Source organism: Dreissena polymorpha, chromosome 5 (assembly GCF_020536995.1).
Source record: "Dreissena polymorpha isolate Duluth1 chromosome 5, UMN_Dpol_1.0, whole genome shotgun sequence".
Lineage (NCBI taxonomy): Eukaryota > Metazoa > Mollusca > Bivalvia > Myida > Dreissenidae > Dreissena > Dreissena polymorpha.
In genome coordinates, this window is record NC_068359.1 from 259734 (window position 1) to 280083 (window position 20350).

The 20350-nt window shown below is 34.7% G+C and overlaps 1 protein-coding gene across 7 annotated transcripts in view; it reads left to right on the plus strand.

Annotated features, from left to right (window-relative positions):
- LOC127880697 (sarcolemmal membrane-associated protein-like) overlaps window positions 1–20350 on the plus strand; it is a 109520-nt gene that overhangs the window by 71022 nt on the left and 18148 nt on the right. For 5 of the 7 annotated variants that reach the window (XM_052428034.1, XM_052428035.1, XM_052428031.1 and 2 more), the window contains 10 exons: window positions 783–845; window positions 2379–2537; window positions 3846–3908; window positions 4593–4718; window positions 4920–4982; window positions 5195–5257; window positions 5560–5622; window positions 7768–7830; window positions 8523–8585; window positions 11306–11500. In XM_052428034.1, the coding sequence (XP_052283994.1) occupies window positions 783–845; window positions 2379–2537; window positions 3846–3908; window positions 4593–4718; window positions 4920–4982; window positions 5195–5257; window positions 5560–5622; window positions 7768–7830; window positions 8523–8585; window positions 11306–11500 (921 nt within the window). The remainder of the gene's footprint in view (window positions 1–782; window positions 846–2378; window positions 2538–3845; window positions 3909–4592; window positions 4719–4919; window positions 4983–5194; window positions 5258–5559; window positions 5623–7767; window positions 7831–8522; window positions 8586–11305; window positions 11501–20350) is intronic. The other 2 variants (XM_052428033.1, XM_052428036.1) reach the window with 2 other exon arrangements.

A 20350-nucleotide genomic window follows, 5' to 3' on the forward strand; every position in this document is an offset into this window, starting at 1 on the left:
AATTGTGTTGTGGAGGTAGCAGTGAATATATCAGTCGCATTCTGGAAAAACTCGGCTTTATGCATGGCCTTGAAGTGTTGTCCCAGATCTTCCTGTGCAGCCAGCACAGGCTAATCAGGGATAACACTTTCCGCTTTACAGCATTGTTTGTTTACAGGAAATATCTTCTAAGCAAAATTCCATTTAAGGCTAAAAGTGTTGTCCCAGATTAGCTGGTGTGGACTGCACAGACTAATCTGGGACAATATAAAGAAGTGAAACTCCAGCTGCTGGAGCAGTATTGAATTCTCATTATAAACAATTAGTTGGTCCTTTATTTAAGGCAAGTGACCGATTGTCCAAACAGTACAAAACAGCACAATACAGCACAATATAAACCAACATAAACTCAAAATATTAATAAAGCTGGGGTCACCGCCTTGGAACGGTCAATGCAAAGCATTGGGGGTTTAAACCGGTTATAGAGCGCTCAACCTCACACTTGGCCAAGCAATATTCATAATACATTTAAGTGTAAATAAAATTTAACGTCATAGCATTGTAACTCAAATTAAATAATAATAAAAGGGAATTAAAACGCATTCAATTTAATTACAATTTAATTACTCAATGGTATTGAAGATACCAGAGCAACAGAGTTACAACTTTTTGATGAACGATCAAATGCAATTACAAACACCTTATGCACATGCATTAAGCCCAGTTTTCCAAAATGAGGCTCATATTATAAAATGTATTTAACTTAGTTACCTGTTGGATTGTGTTTCCTGCTATGTTCACAGTGCAAATGAGTGAGAGTACCAAGCAGTCCACCAGCAGTAATGACCTAATGGAAGATCTGAAAAGTAAGTACCAAGTGAATACAAGATTTGGCACTCTTAACCAGGCACTATATTCATCAGCTAATGTTCAGCACTATATTCATCACCAGGCACTATATTCATCAGCTAATGTTCAGCACTATATTCATCACCAGGCACTATATTCATCAGCTAATTCTAAGACTTATGTCTAAAAATGAAGAGTATTCTTGTACGGCTTTGTTCTAATATTACAATAAAATTCAATACGACACAAAATGTAATATTTTTAACTACACAATTCTTAATTGAAAAAATGTTTTAATGGCATAAGGACAACTTTTAGTCTCTATATTTTTAAGTGCTGAGTGTATTTCTTAGTTTTATGCTTACTCTGTATTTTCTCTGTCTTAGAATGGGTTGGTGGATACTGGCCAAGGTCTCGGTGTAGGTCAGGTTATCAACTGATTGACTAGATATGGTTGGTCTTGGCACTGCTCAATGTATTGAGCAAGTATTGTGTGTTTCATTTACATTGTACTGGTTAAATGATCATTCAAGTATCAGAATAGTCCTGATTGTTAAAAAAGATGGATTCAGTTTCATGGCATATGATTTGATCATATGCCATTTCCATGGCAAATGGATTCAGTTTCATGGCATATGATTTGATCACTTGCAAATGGAAATGTGTCATTATTGGGCCATGTGTAAATTAATCTTACTCTTAATAGAATTCCTTTGTTGGTATTAATTTGTATGCCCCCGGATTGATAGATTGGGGGTATATTGTTTTTGTCCTGTCTGTCTGTCTGTCTGATTGTCATTCTGTCCAAAACTTTAACCTTGGTTAATGTTTGATAACTTTTGCAATATTGAACATGTCAATTTGATATTTACCATGCATGTGTATCTCATGAAGCTGCACATTTTGAGTGGTAAAAGGTCAAGGTCATCTTTCAAGGTCAAAGGTCAAATATATGGCTTCAAAGTGGCGCAAGAGGGAGCCTTCGTTAAAGTTTTATCATAACTTTATATGCCCCCGGATCGATAGATCGGGGGTATATTGTTTTTGTCCTGTCTGTCTGTCTGTCTGTCATTCTGTCCAAAACTTTAATCTTGGTTAAAGTTTGATAACATGCATGTGTATCTCATGGAGCTGCTCATTTTGAGTGGTGAAAAGTCAAGGTCATCCTTCAAGGTCAAAGGTCAAATATCATTGTGTTTTTCTTTCCTAAAACTTGAACCTTTGTTAAAAAGAGGTTAAATTGAGAATTTAAGCATCAATTTACTTAAGATAGGGAAAATGCATTATTGTTTGATTAATACAATATTATAATAATTATTGTTATAAACTTACACAAAACAAAAATGGTTATCATAAACATCTCAGAAATGGATATTTCATCTTTAAATGCTTAATTTCTTCACTGAACAGATATATTTTAACCATCTGAAAGTCATACCATCAATTTGATTTTGTTTGTGGGGAAAAAAGATACTTTTTCCCAATATGATCAAAAACGTCTTTAAAATCAACATACCAGCCCTTCTATTGATTCCTGGCCACATTTGCAGGCCAAATATTGGACCTAGAGCATCAGCTGGCTTTTCATAAGATTCCCCAGCCAGACAGAATGGAGAGAATGGATGCCACACTTGTGTACTCATCGCTCGATGCTGTCGATGCTAGCACTATCCGGGCAAGGCCCAGTATAGAAGACTCGGAACTGGAAAGTAAACACTCTTTTACCTTGTGTGTGATTGAATTTGAAAGTAAACACCCTTACATTTTGTGTGATTGAACTTGAAAGTAAACACTCTTTTACACTGTGTGTGATTGAACTGGATAGTAAACACTCTTTTATATTGTGTGTTATTGAACTTGATAGAAAGTAAACACTCTTTTACATTGTGTGTAATTGAACTTGAAAGTAAACACTCTTTTTCCATTGTCTGATATATGTAACTGGTTTGAAGTCTGTCAAATATGCGATTTTGAAGTAAATGTTAAATGAGGATGAATTGTTTATATTGGTGAGCTTTTAAAAATTCATGATGTGTATTATGATATATTATTTTTATGCCCCCCTTCGAAGAAGAGGGGGTACATTGTTTAGCAAATGTCAGTCGGTCCGTCCACCAGATGGTTTCCGGATGATAACTCAAGAACGCTTAGGCCTAGGATCATGAAACTTCATAGGTACATTGATCATGACTGGCAGATGACCCCTATTGATTTTCAGGTCACTAGGTCAAAGGGTAAGGTCACAGTGATTCAAAATAGTAAAATGGTTTCCAGATGATAACTCAAGAATGCTTAGGCCTAGGATCATGAATCTTAGTTGGTACATTGATCATGACTGGCAGATAACCCCTATAGATTTTCGGGTCACTAGATCAAAGGTCAAGGTCACAGTGACTCGAAACAGTAAAATGGTTTCCGGATGATAACTCAAGAATGCTTACGCCTAGGATCATGAAATTTCATAGGAACATTGATCATGACTGGCAGATGACCCCTATTGATTTTCAGGTCACTAGGTCAAAGGTCAAGGTCACTGTGACTTGAAATAGTAAAATGGTTTCCAGATGATAACTCAAGAATGCTTACGCCTAGGATCATAAAACTCCATAGGTACATTGATCATGACTGGCAGATAACCCCTATCAATTTTCAGGTCACTAGGTCAAAGGTCAAGGTCACAGTGAATCGAAACAGTAAAATGGTTTCCTGATGATAACTCAATAACTTTTATGCCTAGGATCATGAAACTTCATAGGTACATTGATCATGACTGGCAGATGACCCCTATTGATTTTCAGGTCACTAGGTTAAAGTTCAAGGTCACAGTGACAAAAAACGTATTCACACAATGGCTGCCACTACAACTGACAGCTCATATGGGGGGCATGCATGTTTTACAAACAGCCCTTGTTTCTAACAGCATAGATTCAGTAAAATCAATGGCAGAAAAGAGCTGTATTAATTTTGTTTGGTTCTGTCAAATCATGTTCAACTATTTTACATGTCTTTCTTTTAAGAAATTCTTAAAGATGCCAAGATGCTCCTTTCAAAAACAGAAGATGATCTACTTAAAACAAAAGGTAATCTAATAATAGCTGGGTGATTATATCATAAAGTGTGTTGTTCACTGGTGAAGATAGGTCAGGCTCTTTGAAAATGGGGTTAATAGCATGTGTAAAGTGTCCCAGAGTACTCTGGGCACCAGGGAAGTCCACACAGGCTTATCAGGGATGACACTTTCTGCTTTTATGATATTTATTATTTAAAGATGGTTTCTACTTAGCAAAAATCTTGTTTAGGCATATGCACAGGCATCTTGGATGACACTTTAAGCACACAAATGAAACCCACTTTTCAAAGAGTGAGTGTCAAGTTATGTTTAATTTGAAATAGTTTGTTTAATTTTTGCTTTAAATGTATTCTTGATTGCCGATTTAAAAGCACATTATAAATATTTAGTAAGTTAACCTGTCAATAATACCCGCAAGGGGAATTAGACAGTATAGATAGATAGATAGAAGTTGGGTTAAGTATTATAAGTGTATAACCTTCTTGAATAAATGTTCTTGAATACATGTATAATGAATGCTCATGTTAATGATTTTCAGTTATCTTTCTGTGTTATGAAAACACAATCACAGAAGGAAAAAACACACTAGACATTGTCTTTTAGAAGCTGTTTTTAGTTAATCTATGTGAGTCAGTTAGTGAAATTGAAGGATTGTACTAGTAAAGGCAACAGGTGACCAAATTGTCAATTTCAGATGAATTACATGATACACGGAAAGAGAAAGAAAGTCTTGAACAATCGAACAGTGCCTTGAAATCAGACCTCTCAACTGCTCAAGAAAGCATCACAGAAAAGTTGTCATTGATTGCTGAGCTGCAAGGTATTAGCATTCTCAAACACTTAAAATATGAGATTAAAATGCCTTATATTTATATGTATAGGGCTGTTGTTAATGTTGTTTGTTAGTGAATTCAAGTGTTCAGATGTATGTTATATGTTGGTTTTCATCGTACTGGTTTAATTTCAATATTGTATTTTATTGTATTCTGTTTAATTTTTGGGATGTTGATGTTTTGTTTAGAGCTACTAAAGAACGCTGAAGATACTACCAAAGAAGTGGAGAAGCAGATTCAAGATTTGAAAGGTAGTGATTTGTTTAATTATGTTGAAGTTAAAAATTATTCATTGATTCTAAAATGATTTTTGTTAACCCTACAATATTTACTATTTGGCACAAATATGTATGAATCGGTAATTATATTCTTGCAAAACTGTAAAAGGTTTCTACTTGTGTACATTTTTCAGCATACATTTTCAGATTGTCACAGGTTTTAAACCAAGCATTTGTTATTTCAGATCGACTTCAAGATGAGCAAAAGTTGTCTAAGCATAATCAGGAGGAGCTTGTTAATCTCAAAGGTTTGTCCTGGCCCCACAAATAAGTACAGTCTTAGTTTCAGTTTTAAATTTGCTTAATAACTTGAACATTTTAAAGAGTCTATTAGCTTATCTGTTTAGCTTTTCCTTAAGCCATTGATGTGTTTATTGATTAATATAATTCTGCTTTCTGAAATCATGGCCTAAAACAATAATGAAACAGGCGGTTTACTTTTGCAAAGCATTTTCAGCTGCGGACATGGAGTTTTTTCACGTTTAAATGGTGTGGTTTATCATTAAATTGTATTTACCATGATTCCAAGCTGTTTGATTGCTGGTTCCAGGAAGCCTCGAAGTGGAACAAAACAAGCTCAGAACAACGATGGGGACTCTAGAAGAAACAAAAAGTAATGTACATGTTTTTAGCTCACCTGAGCACAACGTGCTCATGGTGAGCTTTTGTGATCGCCTTTTGTCCATTGTCCATCTTCCGTCGTGCGACGTCAACATTTGCCTTGTTCACTCTCTAGAGGCCACATTTATTATCCAATCTTCATGAAATTTGGTTAGAAGATCGGTTTCAATGATATCTTGGATGAGTTCGAAAATGGTGACGTTTGCTTGAAAAACATGGCTGCCAAGGGGCGGGGCATTTTTCTTTATATGGCTATATATGGCTATAGCAAAATCTTGTTAACACTCTAGAGGCAACATTTATTGTCCGATCCTCATAAAACTTGGTCAGAAGATCTATCCCAATAATATCTCGGACGAGTTCAAAAATGATGTCGGTTGGTTGAAAAACATGGCCGCCAGGGGGCAGGGCATTTTTCCTCATATGGCTATAGAAAAACCTTGTTAACACTCTAGAGGCCACATTTATTTTCCGATCTTCATGAAACTTGCTCAGAGATTTGTCCCACGGATATCTTGGATGAGTTCAGAAATGGTAACCTTTGCTTGAAAAACATGGCTGCCATGGGGTGGGGCATTTTTCCTTATATGGCTATATATGTGACTATAGTAAAATCTTGTTAACACTCTAGAGGCCACATTATTATCCAATCTTCATGAAACTTGGTCAGAAGATTCATTCCAATAATATCTTGGATGAGTTCGAAAATGATGCTGGTTGGTTGAAAAACATGGCCGCCAGGGGGCGGGGCATTTTTCCTTATATGGCTATATTAAAACCTTGTTAACACTCTAGAGGGAACATTTATTGTCCAATCTTGATGAAATTTGGTCAGAAGATTTGTCTTAATGATATCTTGGATGAGTTTGAAAATGGTTACGTTTGCTTGAAAAACATGGCCACTAAGGGGCGGGGCACTTTTCCTTATAAGGCTATAGTAAAATCTTGTTAACACTCTAGAGACCACATTTACTGTCTGATCTTCATGAAACTTGGATAGAAGATTCATCCCGATAATATCTTGGACGAGTTCAAAAATGATGCTGGTTGGTTGAAAAACATGGCTGCCAGGGGGCAGGGCATTTTTCCTTATATGGCTATAGTTAAACCTTGTTAACACTCTTGAGGTCACATTTATTTTCCGATCTTCATGAAACTTGGTCTGAGGATTGATCCCAATAATATCTTGTTATCTCAGGTGAGCGACTTTGGGCCTTTCAGGCCCTCTTGTTTTCATTATTGCTTAATTGACAGATGTAGCTTGGACAAAATAATCTGCCACTTATTACAATAAGCTTAGAGGTACACATACAAAGTAAACAAGTAAATTTGTTGAATTGATATCCCCGCCAAATAAAGTTTGTTTATGGATGGGTGCAAATTCCTTTATATAATGGTATAATCATAAAAAATATTTAAGTGTAAGTAATTGTTTTTTATGCATTTAAATTCTCCTAATTGATATCTATAAACGGCAATAACTCTTATTTATGAAAGTGTAGGGTTATAGTCCATCTGCATGGCATTTCTCCTCATTGATGTCAATATGGCCATGAAGTTTCATGTTAAAGTCTTGTAATATATCTGAATAAAGCCATGTTCTACAATATATTCGATGGTAATTTCCCGCTGTGATATCCAAACATTTACAAGCGAACAGGAGGCTTGCTTTAGAGGAACGAAGTATTCATGAGAACTACGTCGTGCTTCTGAAGCCAATCTCCTGTTGGCTCGTAAATGTTAGGATATTGTAGCCGGAAATTCGTATGGAATACATGTATATTGTGGCACAAAAAAAGGAGCATTTTGTATCGCTTTAAATCTATGTTAATAGACCACATCTAGGAGTGACATTTTGGCTATTGCTTTAAGGAACATTGATTGTTTAATTTTCAAAATATTTTAATAAATATATGTAGATTTTTAGTGTTTATGGGCTTTTAATCATTCTTTCCAGACAGACTAAAATGAACCAGTAAAAATAAAAAGTCTGTTGTATTTAAATAAATTTAAGTTATTCTTAAAATTGTTATTCCATTTTACCTTGACATGATTGTGTCTATATTTTTGTGTGATTTTACATCACAGTTTAAGAATGACATCAGTTTGCATTATTACATGTATGATTTTGTTACAGGAGAACTTGAGAAGGAAAAATTCCAGCACGGAGAGACAAAGAATTCACTGACAGAAACTAAACGTAATCTGTTTCGAAATGATTTATTAATCTTGAGTAGTTTATTTAATCATTCAAAGTGTTTTAATTAGAAAAAGGCACGTCACATGATGTTTATAGTAGTTTGGTGAAGTTAATAGTTGAATGGTAACTAAAAACATAATTTTGTAAAGCTGTAAAAATAACCATTAAATAATACTTACTTAACATTGTCATCAATTATCACTGTGATGTCCTTTATTGTATTGTCCGATAAAATTAAAATGTACGCAATTTTGTTTTCTGTTAGTGTGATATTTGTTGGCCTTACATTGGCCTGTACAGTGGTTCATAAAAATCTTCTAGTAATCTGTCTAACATTCGTATGCTTTTGTGTCCATCTTTGATTGTGCCACAAGCAAAATATGAGCTTCAACTTTTAATATTCACCTATGACAGCAATCTCCGCAAAAACTTGAAAATCATGTACCATTATCATATATACTGATTGATGTTACCAACAAGCCAACAATGAAATGGTCAGACTCATGACACAACAGATGAAATTAGAATGTCTTGATGGACCAAGCTGTTCACCTGGATAGGGGCAATGACAGAGACAGTCCCTCAATACCAAATAATTAAAATAACTATTATTACTTGTAATTGCATCTGTTATCTTCTATCAAAGTAAAATTTATGAAAAAGTATACATTATATTTTTTTTGCTGTTTCAGATCAATTGTCAGAATCTCAGCAAGCCACAAAACTGAAGCAGAATGAAGCCACACAGCTGCAAAGTATGTTAGAAGTCCACCAATATGTACCATCATATTATACATGTGTAGAAAGGGGTAGCCTTGTTAGTACGGGAAATTTGTTCTTTCTGTGTTACGGTGTGGTGTGTGGTTCACTGACTGTAACCCTTTCATCATTCCATTGCATATTGCCCTATAATGAGAAGTGAAGTGTAATATCACCATATTTAAATACTGGTTTTGACATGCAACAAGACAAAGTTAATTGTTATAATCATTTATTCATAAGAAACATTATGTTTTTAGCAGGTTCAATTTTTATGCCCCCGGATCGAAAGATCTGGGGCATATGGTTTTTGGCCTGTCTGTTTGTATGTCTGGTATGTCTGTCTGTCATTCATTCATTCATTGTGTGTGTCCCAAAACTTTAAACTTGGTTAAGTTTTGCAATACCTTTTGCATAATTGAAGATAGCAACTTGATATTAAGCATGCATGTGTGTCTCATGGAGCTGCACATTTTGAGTGGTGAAAGGTCAAGGTCATCCTTCAAGGTCAAAGGTCAAATATATGGCTTCAAAGTGGCGTAATAGGGGGCATTGTGTTTCTGACAAACACATTCAGCTTGTAAACATTGTAGGCAGAATTTCCATGGTGCTAATACTTTGTTTGCATTTTCAGAGATTGCAAGTAAATGATTTTTTGATTAATATTGATGAATTCATAATGCATGGTAGTGAATCTAACACATTTAATTTCTTACTTTTAATATTCTTATAATTGGAAAATTAGGTCATAATCGATCAATTATTTTCTTAACAAAAACAACATTTGTAAATATAATATAAAGGTTATGCGTTGAAATGTCTTCTCAGTCTGATGATTATATCACTTTGATATAGTCCTATATTTTAACACCTACTCAACACTGCATTACTGATATGAATAATCTTATATAACCCGAGTCGTGCAAAATGGGCCTTTCGCCATAAGCATCCAGCTTAGCTCCAGGCCTGGGGGTGCATGTAGTCTGTACCCTGTCTGCTTATGACAACAGGAAGCAGTGCATAACTATAGCAGACAGTGAAGCTTCTGATCCAGACTGGGCTTACTGCGCTGTCTGGTCTGGAGCTATGCTTGCCACATATGGCAAATGACCCAATTTTTGCATGATGCAGGTAAAATAATCTCTCAGTTCTCTTGCATTTTTTACTAACGGCCTCTAAGATATTTCTTGCCTTGTAACTAACACTATGAGATGGATATGCACTCACTTTCCTATATACTATAGAGTTAAGCATTGTAAGGGTGAACACTGTTTTTTTCTGTATAAGATTTCCAATTTGGGCACAATAGTTTCATGTTCAACATGTGGTCTCTCTCAATCATAGCTGCACACACATGTATATCTTCATGTTCACTTCACCAAACCCTGCTATAGTGTTCTCCAGACTCCTCATAGATTGACTCACCCTTTCCTTCTCAGCTTCTAAAAGCATTGTGAGGACTTCATGCTCAAACTTACACCTTTTACATCACTAACTAAAAAAGCATGTTTTGTCATAATCCTGTGTCCATTTAATCAGTTGAATGTGAATGGGGAATAAGTAGCGCTCATGTGTAGCGAACATAGTGTTAAATGATCTTTTTCAAAGTGTAAAAGGAGTACATGCTGCCAAATTCAAGCTTCATACGGAAATCATTCTTCAGTATCAGTACTATTACAGTGCTTGTTGTAGGATTAATTAATGGACGCACACATGCATAGTCTTATGTTATTATTGCTTGCTTGATACTTTATTTATGTTACAAAACAAACAAAATAATATGCTTAAAACCTTTAGTTAACGAACATAGTTTACTTTATAGACAAAAACTTTGTTTAAATGGCTGCATAATTATTTTATAAACAAAATAATGCATTATGATGACTTGAATGCTGTATTCATAGAAATGGTAAAAGAATGTGGGTCTGTGTACTTAGACCTAACAACCCGATGTTGTTGCTGTTGTTGTGCATGGATGGAATGATACCAGCTTTGAGTAGGCCTCCTTTGTATTGTGTTTGGAACCGTTTTGGAATGGGTTACCATGTTGATTTCAGAATGTTTGCATGTTGCTTCATGCTTCGCTTTCATGGATTGAAACTGTTAATTTATCACCCATCAAATCGATTTGAGTAAATTTTCATGCAACATGTGAAATAGGGTTGAGAAAATCATTCTGGAGAATTTAACAATGTGGGTGTGACGGATTTTGTTTCTGGCTTTATCCAGTTCTTTTATGATTCTATTTTCAGTGATGTTCAGTTGATAAAAACTAATATTCAAAATAAGAAAATAATCTTAATTGCTATTGATATTAAGTAAACTCAGTGCGGGCATCTTTAACTGTCAAAAGTTAAATAGGATAAAGCACAAAACTCATATCTGTAAGCCTAAATAACTGTTTTTTCTGAAAATTGGATTCTTTGTGTTCGTAAAAATGCAAAATTTTGTTTGAAAAGTGTCATTATCCTTTATTTGTTTCTGTTAGCATGTGTTTATCTACTTGGTAACTTATTGTTTTGTTGTTTTGGTTTCATTCTGCTAGAAAATGCATGGTTAATTTTTCTGTTCTTGGCATGGGCCTGTGCCTGGTCATCGTCCTGTCCTTTAATCTCGGTTAATGCTTTCATCTGTTCTAGTAGCTCACAGAATCACTCCACTTGCCTTGCATTCTATTTTGTGTTCACACATCATGTTTGGTTGTTTCCATGTATAGACAAACTCGACAGATTGAGAGTGCGAGGCTCACCGGATTTAGATAGACTAAAACTTCGAGGCTCGCCAGAAAATGTTGAAATTCGATCTCGCTCTGTTCGAGACTCACCCGATAGGCGAATGGGCGGTCAGCTTAGATATTCATGTCATGTAGGCGACCTTACCCCATCACGGCTGCCTATCAGTAAGAGACAAGGTAACTGTGACCGCTTTTTCTGTCACACCCTTTGTAAAGGCTGTGAGCTTAATTCATGGTAAGGTGTCGAGCTTTCCATGTCGCTTCCCGCCCAAAGCTAATCTAGGCATATTTTTGTTTCTTCCATGGATTTTTAATTTTTGGTCACTAATGCTTTGAGTTTTTGGTAACCATTGTATATTTATTGGCACTTGATTTGGTTTACCAGTGTATCACTGTCTGTTTAATCGATGTGATTTTCACTTTTTCCTTGACTGTGTTTACATTTGACACATTGGTTAAGATTTTTCTACAGTATTTGCCTTCAATCTCTTGAATGGTCGTGGTGGTTTTATTTATTTCTTTGTGCTGAAATTAATCTGGTTGTTTTCCTAAGAATTTGTTTTTTGTTAGCTTTTGATATTGTCCTCAGCTTTTATAATGGCTAAAGGTATTAATGCATTTATGTTGTTTCTTATTATTGATGTATCTGGGCATAATTTCGCTTTAGTGTCAGTTTCAAGTGATGAAAAGTTACGTGTTTGTAAAATGAACTACTAAGAAATCTTAAAATTGTCCTCTTTGCTTCAATTTTCAAAGGTACAATCGTTTTAGAGGAAATTAAAGTTTATCAAATATGATGTTCTTTTGACAGCTTGAATTTCATCACATTCAGGTTTACACAAACTCATTAACTTACTTAATCCCATTGCTTTTAGTTATTCTTGAGCACATAACACTATTATTGAATTACCAACAATACAGGGTCAGATTTTGTTCAAAAGCATTTCACAATGTTGTTTGTAACGTCCCCTTTAAATGTCATATTTCATTCATTACTGTTCCTACCCAGACAATTATGCAAGTGTTAATTTTTTAGCCTCCTTTCCATGAAGGTGGAAAAACAGCTGATTGTATGTCAGTTCTCTAGTTAAGATTTGGAAAGGGCAGGGCAGGGCAGGGCGGGGCGGGGGCTATTTTGCCAAAAGGTCACTTTCAAGCACGCAGTATTTTGACAAAAGGGCGCGGTCGTATCCAGAATGCTATCTGTTGCAAATTAATTTTAAGCTTGACTATTATATATGCAATATATATAGTGAAGCTATCCTACTCACCCCGGTGTCGGCGTTCCCGTTAGTGTTAGCGTGCAAATGTTAAAGTTTGTGTACCACCCCAAATATTTTCATTGTCCCTTGACATATTGCTTTCATTATTTGCATACTTCTTTATCAGCATGACCCCAACCTATAAACAAGAGCAGACAACTGTATCAAGCATTTTGTAATAATTAAGGCCCTTTTTCCACTTAGAATATGCATATTATTGATAAATCTATGTTAAAGTTTGCGTACCACCCCAAATATTTTCAATGTCCCTTGACATATTGCTTTCATATTTTGCATACTTCTTTACCAACATGACCCCAACCTATAAACAAGGGCAGACAACTGTATCAAGCATTTTGTAAGAATTATTGCCCTTTTTATGCCCCCGGTAGGGTGGCATATAGCAGTTGAACTGTCCGTCAGTCAGTATGTGTGTATGTCAGTCTCTCCGTCCGTCAGAAAAAAACTTTAACATTGGCCATAACTTTTTCACTATTGAAGATAGCAACTTGATATTTGGCATGCATGTGTATCTCATGGAGCTGAACATTTTGAGTGGTGAAAGGTCAAGGTCATCCTTCAAGGTCAAATGTCAAATATATGGCGTCTGTCCGTCCGAAAACTTTAACATTGGCCATAACTTTTTCAATATTGAAGATATCAACTTGATATTTGGCATGCATGTGTACCTCATAAAGCTGCACATTTTGAGTGGTGGAAGGTCATCCTTCAAGGTCAAAGGTCAAAAAAAAATATATAAAATTACAAAGCGGCGTTCTCATGAAGTTGCATATTTTAAGTGGTGAAAGTTCAAGGTCAAGGTCATCTATCAAGGTCAAGGTCATCCTTCAAGGTCAAAGGTAAATAAATTAATTCAAAGCGGCGTTCTCATGAAGCTGCACATTTTGAGTGGTGGAAGTTCAAGGTCATCCTTCAAGGTCAAAGGTAAAAAAAAAATTCAAAGCGGCGCAATAGGGGGCATTGTGTTTCTGACGAACACATCTCTTGTTTCACTTAGAATATGCATATTATTGATAAATCTATGTTAAAGTTTGTGTACCACCTCAAATGTTTTCAATGTCCCTTGACATATTGCTTTCATATTTTGCAAACTTCTTTACCAACATGACCCCAATCTATAAACAAGAGCAGACAACTGTATCAAGCATTTTATAAGAAGTATGGCCCTTGTTTGTCTTAGTAACTGAATATTTTGTTAAATTTTGTGTTTAGATCCACTTGACTTGTAAAGTATCAAAGCTATTGCTGTCAAACTTCAAATATTTTCTTACTATCATGAGGGTACTGTACCTGCCAAGTTCAATTTGACCTTGACCTTTGAATGACCTTGACTTTGAAGGTCAAGAGTAAATGTTAGTTAAATTGCCATAACATCTTTATTTATGATCAGATTTTATTAATACTTTGACAATACTTTGACAAAACAACACTTACCTGAATGCCACAATGGATTCCACCCAAACAATACCCCACGCCCCAACCCAAAATCGCTGCCCCCCCCCCCCCCCCTCCCCGCCCCCCCCACCCCCCCAAAAAAATAAATTGTTTTTTCCTTTTTTTATTTTTGAAAGATCATCTAATAAATGACCACACCCCACATTATACCCCCCTCTCAACCTCCCCCCTCCTACCCCCCCCCACCAAAATTTTTTATTTGTTCCTTTTTTTTATTTTGAAAGATCGTCTAAGAAATGACCAACCCCACATTAAACCCCCCTCTCAACCCCCCCCCCCCCACCCACCCAACCCAAAAATAATATTTTTTTCTTTGAAACATGGTTAAAAAAAACAACAACAAATATTTTTTTACTTTATTTTTGAAGAACCGTCCAAACTTTCCACCCAAGCTATTGCTTTCAAACTTTAAATAAAATTTTATTACCGGTAGTTTGTTTTATGTTTTAACAAATTTTCAATAGATTGTGGAAAATATACCTGAACTATTGACCTTATAGCCACACACCTTGAAATGCAATATATGGCATGGTAAATTTAAGTATAAATAAGAAACATATTTAATCTATGCCAATTAGAATATAGCTGGTGGTTACAGGGTAGAAATCCGTCTCTTTTGCGCTTTAAAACTTAAAAATAATCGCGTTTGTCGTAATGGACGTATAGGTCTAGAAATACTACTTTCGGTTTTAAAAGCGGTACCGTTTGAAAAATAGTAAATAACTTGCTTACTAGGCTATCAATTTAATTTTATCTATCTCAATTAGAATATATCTGGTGGTTACAAGGTAGAAATCCACCTTTTTTGCGCTTAAACTTTAAAAATAATTGAGTTTGTCGAAATGTACGTATACTTATAGAAATCCTACTTTCGGTTTTAAAATTAAAAACATAAATAAATTACTTGCTAACTAGGCTATAGATTTAATGACAATTTTGCACACTTTCAAATTGCATCTATATGTATTGATTTACGTGTACTTCATTTCAAGGTGTGTGGCTTTATTGAATAATTTGAACAATTACCCCATGATGGCTTACGTTATACTGTCAAGCACTCGAATAGTTGAGCGCGCTGTCCTCTGACAGCTCTTGTTCTTTTATTAATAATTGTTAGAATATATTGTCTATATTATTATTAATCCATGTAAATAAAATGTATATAATGAGGCATTCATAAATAAAAATGTAATATGAGATTTATGAATAGAAATGTGTCTAAATATTATTATTTTTTATTTTTTGAGTAAATAAAAGGGCAGGGTGGGGCCTCGGAAGGGCAGGGCTTCAGAAGGGCAGGGCGGGGCACCCTTCCATTTAGGCCTAGCTGGAGCACTGTATGAAGGGATCATCCTAGAGGGAGACGTAGTCGCCCTACGATGATTGATATCACTTTCTGATTACATCAAAGCGAAAACAAAATCGCCGACATTTTCCAATATTTTCTCCTTTGATAATCTGCTGCTCGTGTGAGCAATGTCATCACTAATACTGCCATTGTTTACTGTGTGCAATTATTGGTTATCTGATCTACTGATAGCGACAGGATTTGCTACGCAGCACTGACCGCTGATGCAAGTCGCCTTGGTTTATTCCAGTCAAGGCATTGTGTACACACTTGTCTTACTGACACTAGTGTATTGACGTAACCATCCAGGCATAGAATGCCAGTCGAGGCTCCCGACCTTGTTTACAGTTATTCAATCGGCTCTTGTTATTTGTCAAGGCAGTCAGGAACCAATACAGCCATTGTTTACATGTTGATCATTAATTGTTATGCTTGACGTTTTGTACAACTTAAAACAGTCCGAATCTCACTGCTAAATTTCAATCATAATATATTTGAGTACTGAGTACTGAGAAACAGACTTATAAATTAAAAGTTTAATCCAAAAGCGCAGTAAAAAGCACGTGGGAACATTCCATTAAAAGTCAATGACGTCATTAAAACATTAGAATTACCAGCACGCGACACTCAGTTGTAAAACACAACAAAAATTCTTGAAATAATTAAGCTATGGTCGGCATAGAACATAAACATGTCTTGTTGAAGAATCTCCCACGAAATGTTTGGGAGGTGTTTAAGGGTACACATTACTGTCTGTCGTTAGTCTAATTTGCAAATTGAGACTGCTGTAAATGTGGAATTAATTGGAATAAATTTCAAATTTAAATTCAATTAAAAATGTGCATATGCAATAAAAATAGAAGAGAAATAACCAACTGCTTTACAGTGACTTATTGTGTGCAAAGGGGATAAAATATAGCATTAAGAAAATATAGTATTTGAAACCTCTTCGCTACTGTCCGAAAACCGTACACTATGAATGTTGCTAATGTCCGCCATCTTGCAATTTTAAACTATCTATTAGCAAAGTAAAGCACTGCAATGTTATATTTTAAAGCAATATGTCAACAAAATAATATATTGATTGCGTATTTGCTTGGTTACAGGTTACTGGTTTTCATTTTCTGCAGTCAAACGATATGCATATTTTACTTCATTTGCATAAGATGTATATTGACATGTATTCAGACATAATTTTTCGGATACGTATGGTTCGCCGATTTTAATAATTTTACACGTTCTTTATAACATTTTTATAGAATGACCAATAAACATGCAGTGTTACGGATGGTCTGGTTGACAGTATTTCGCAATGTACTAATCAGATATTGCACCTTGAAAGACTAAAAAAAAGAACAATATGCTAGGGCTCTGCCCTATATTCCCTTTATCCTACATCCTCAGGCTCTTGGCTTAAGAAGTAAATAATTACATATGAATGAAATGTGTATTTTGGCCAAATAAAACACATGTTTTATAGTTCTTAGGAGAGCAATATCTCTATAACATCATGGCAGTTTCAAAAAATTGTTTAGTTAGTGTTTCAGCATATTGTATTTTAGATATATGTATGTTAATTCATCGTGAAACATTAATATTAAAGTACCTTTACGCATTTGATCAAAAGTCGGCTCTCTTCTCCCTAATAATATTGGAAGGAGAAATCTCCCTAAAATTTTGGTTTAGGATGATCCCTGTGTATGTCTGTGCCTATGTGCAAGAATTCATGTTTCAGCCATAATTTTTCCATATATTGATGGATGTTAAAATTACAAATTTCAACCAGCATAAAACGACCTGTCTCAAAGAAAAATTTCGCACTTAGAGGTCAAAGGTCGAACTTGGCCATAATACAGCTTGAACATTTCGTCTCAGTCATAAATGTTCAATATATTGATGGAGTTTTTATTAATGACACACATGAAAACCATCTTAAGACCCGTTTTCCTACCTCAAAGGTCAATTTCACACTAAGAGGTCAAAGGTCAAACTTTCCTTTTAAGCAGCTTGTTCTTACTGTAACTTTATAATTCATTTTGTACCTTTTAAATAATTACCACAAATGACTACCATCAGGAATGTTTCATGATACACACTTCTACTTACCTTTAATGTCAAGATCACTATTAGAGATCAAAAGTCTGACCATACACACATTGAAATTTTCTGTCTGATTAATTTTAAAATAACCCAATGGACACATGTCTCGTTTTGCTTTAAATTGTATTAATAGTTTGACAACTCATACAAATATTAGCTGCCCTTCATCATATATAATGCCAGCTGCCTGAAATTGATCAAGCTTCTGTGTATGTTGCACATTTATACATAAAGTTGCCCAGACCAGTTTCACAATAGTTTCACTGTAACAGTTTTAAGATATCACTAGACAAGTCTAATTTCAGAACGTGGCTGAACATGATAACTTTCTTTTCCTATGTTACGCAAATGGTTGAGAATACCGATGATTTTAGAGCAGTTGTTTGTTATGGTTTACATTCTTGACGGTTCTTACATTATTTGTTTAGTCAATAAATTGTTAAGTTATCTACACATTATTACACATAAAGAATAGTTCAACTATATAATATTTTGTGTTATTTGCAAATATTTAAAAATCATATGCCATCTTTATAAAAATACGAGTTACCCATAAACATCCGTGTATAGTTGGTTTGAAGACGCAACATAGATGATTGCTCAAAACAAAGATACATTAGCCGCATGATACACTATCTAGTATTATATAACTAGACATCTCAAAGGTATGGTTTCATGAAGTATTGAACATATAAGAGGTGTGTTCAATCAACCATAAAACAAAGCACTATTAAAAGTGAAGTACCTTACTTTATTTAAATGATATAAATTGTATTTTGCATTGAATATTATTTTACAGAGGAAGACAATTTTGAAGAATATTTTTTAAATATAATATATATTTATCACTCAAACTTTCTTATAAACTGATGTCAATATGCTAGAATTATATGTTATTAATCTTTATTGTTTTTACGTCTCAGAAACATTTAAATCTGTTTTGGTCAAATGAAATGTTCTGTACAGTCTTTATAGGACTACATAATGGCAGAGTTTTATAGGACTACATCATGGCAGAGTTTTATAGGACTACATAATGGCAGAGTATAGGACTACAAAATGGAAGAGTTTTATAGGACTACATAATGGCAGAGTTTTATAGGACTACATAATGGCAGAGTATAGGACTACATAATGGAAGAGTTTTATAGGACTACATCATGGCAGAGTTTTATAGGACTACATAATGGCAGAGTATAGGACTACAAAATGGAAGAGTATAGGACTACATAATGGCAGAGTTTTATTTGCCATAACCCGCTAAATATGTTTAATTTTTAGCATTTGATTTTTTAAATAATTAAAATAATTAGGTGTTAAGCACTTTATTATTATTATGATTAAGCTTGCTAATATCTTTGAAGTATTTAGGTTCTGAAAATTGTTTGGACAGATGACTTTCAATCCTTACAATGTAGCATATCTAACTAAAGCAACAGTTGAGTATTTGTCATTAAATTTCTTCAAGAAATGACTACTTCTACCCCGAGAAGACAAAGATGTATCAAAAATTGTAGAGATATACCACATGTGGTTTATGACACCATGTTGTTATTTGGTATTTGTAGGCACATTATCTGATTATAACGAGATGATTGATTTGCGCTGAACACATGTGCCATTCAACCACAGACCTATCAATAAACAAGATTATTGATATATTTTTGTCTATTCATCACAATATAAATTCTCAAACGAAGAGTGTCAAATTTTAAAAACAATAGAATAAATACAAGTACTTTATTCAAAAACATAATTTCATGTATTGACACTTAAAATGTGAAGTATATATTTACTACGAATTCTGACGATGTCATCTTGTATTAACAATATTGTTACGTCGCGGAAGGATCAAATGTGTGAAAGGATGAAATTGTATGTGGCATTGCATAGCACTATTAGAAGTGGCATCACGTTCAGCCTGGTTCTGGAACTCTGTGGGTCACGTGACGTCGCGGTCTTATAAATTTGGGCCTATTGTGAAAAGGGTCTATTCACTCATATACAGGAATACTAAATTGTATTTGTATTAATGATACATCACATTGTCAGTGTTGCTAGCACGAGTCATTTAATCCCGTTCACTTGGCCATTTTCATGTATTTAGCAATGTTTTCACTTATGTTCACCACTGTTTTATAGGCAAGTTTTTGCACCAAAACCCTTGTATTGCATTCACTGTGTATTTATTTTTGATAGTTTACTCCATTTATTTCAGTTTTGAAGTGTCCATATTTGCATTTCATTGTATTTTGTTAAATATCTTGCCTTGGGTGTTTGGACAAATTTATTCATCTATTGCACTCAACTGTTCATTTTTAAATGTTCCCTAAAGTAATTTACAACAAAATATGGGCCATGATATTAACTTTTATAAATGTTGCTAGTCAATATTCTACCATTTTATTCCATTCCTATTTCATTCCATGTCATTCTATTGTTGTATTATAAGTGAAAACAGCACATTGATATACCAATAGGCATAAAGTATTGCAAATGTATTTACAACTATTCAGAATACTAGTAGATGATGTAGTCAATACAATATACTTAGTTTTAAGTGTGTTTAAAGTTGTGTGCAAGCTTTTGGTAGCTCTTAGCTTTTTGTCCCCTACCGGTTTCACCGGAGGGGACTTATGGTTTGCGCTCAGTCAGTCTGTAAGTCAGTCAGTCAGTCACACTTATCTGGATCCTGCGATAAAGTTCTTAATATTTTTTCATGAAACTTGAAACATGGATAGATGGCAATATGGACATTATGCACGTCATTTCATTTTGTTCCTACGTCAAAAATTCTGGTTGCTATGGCAACAAATAGACTAGAATTACTGCTGAAAATGG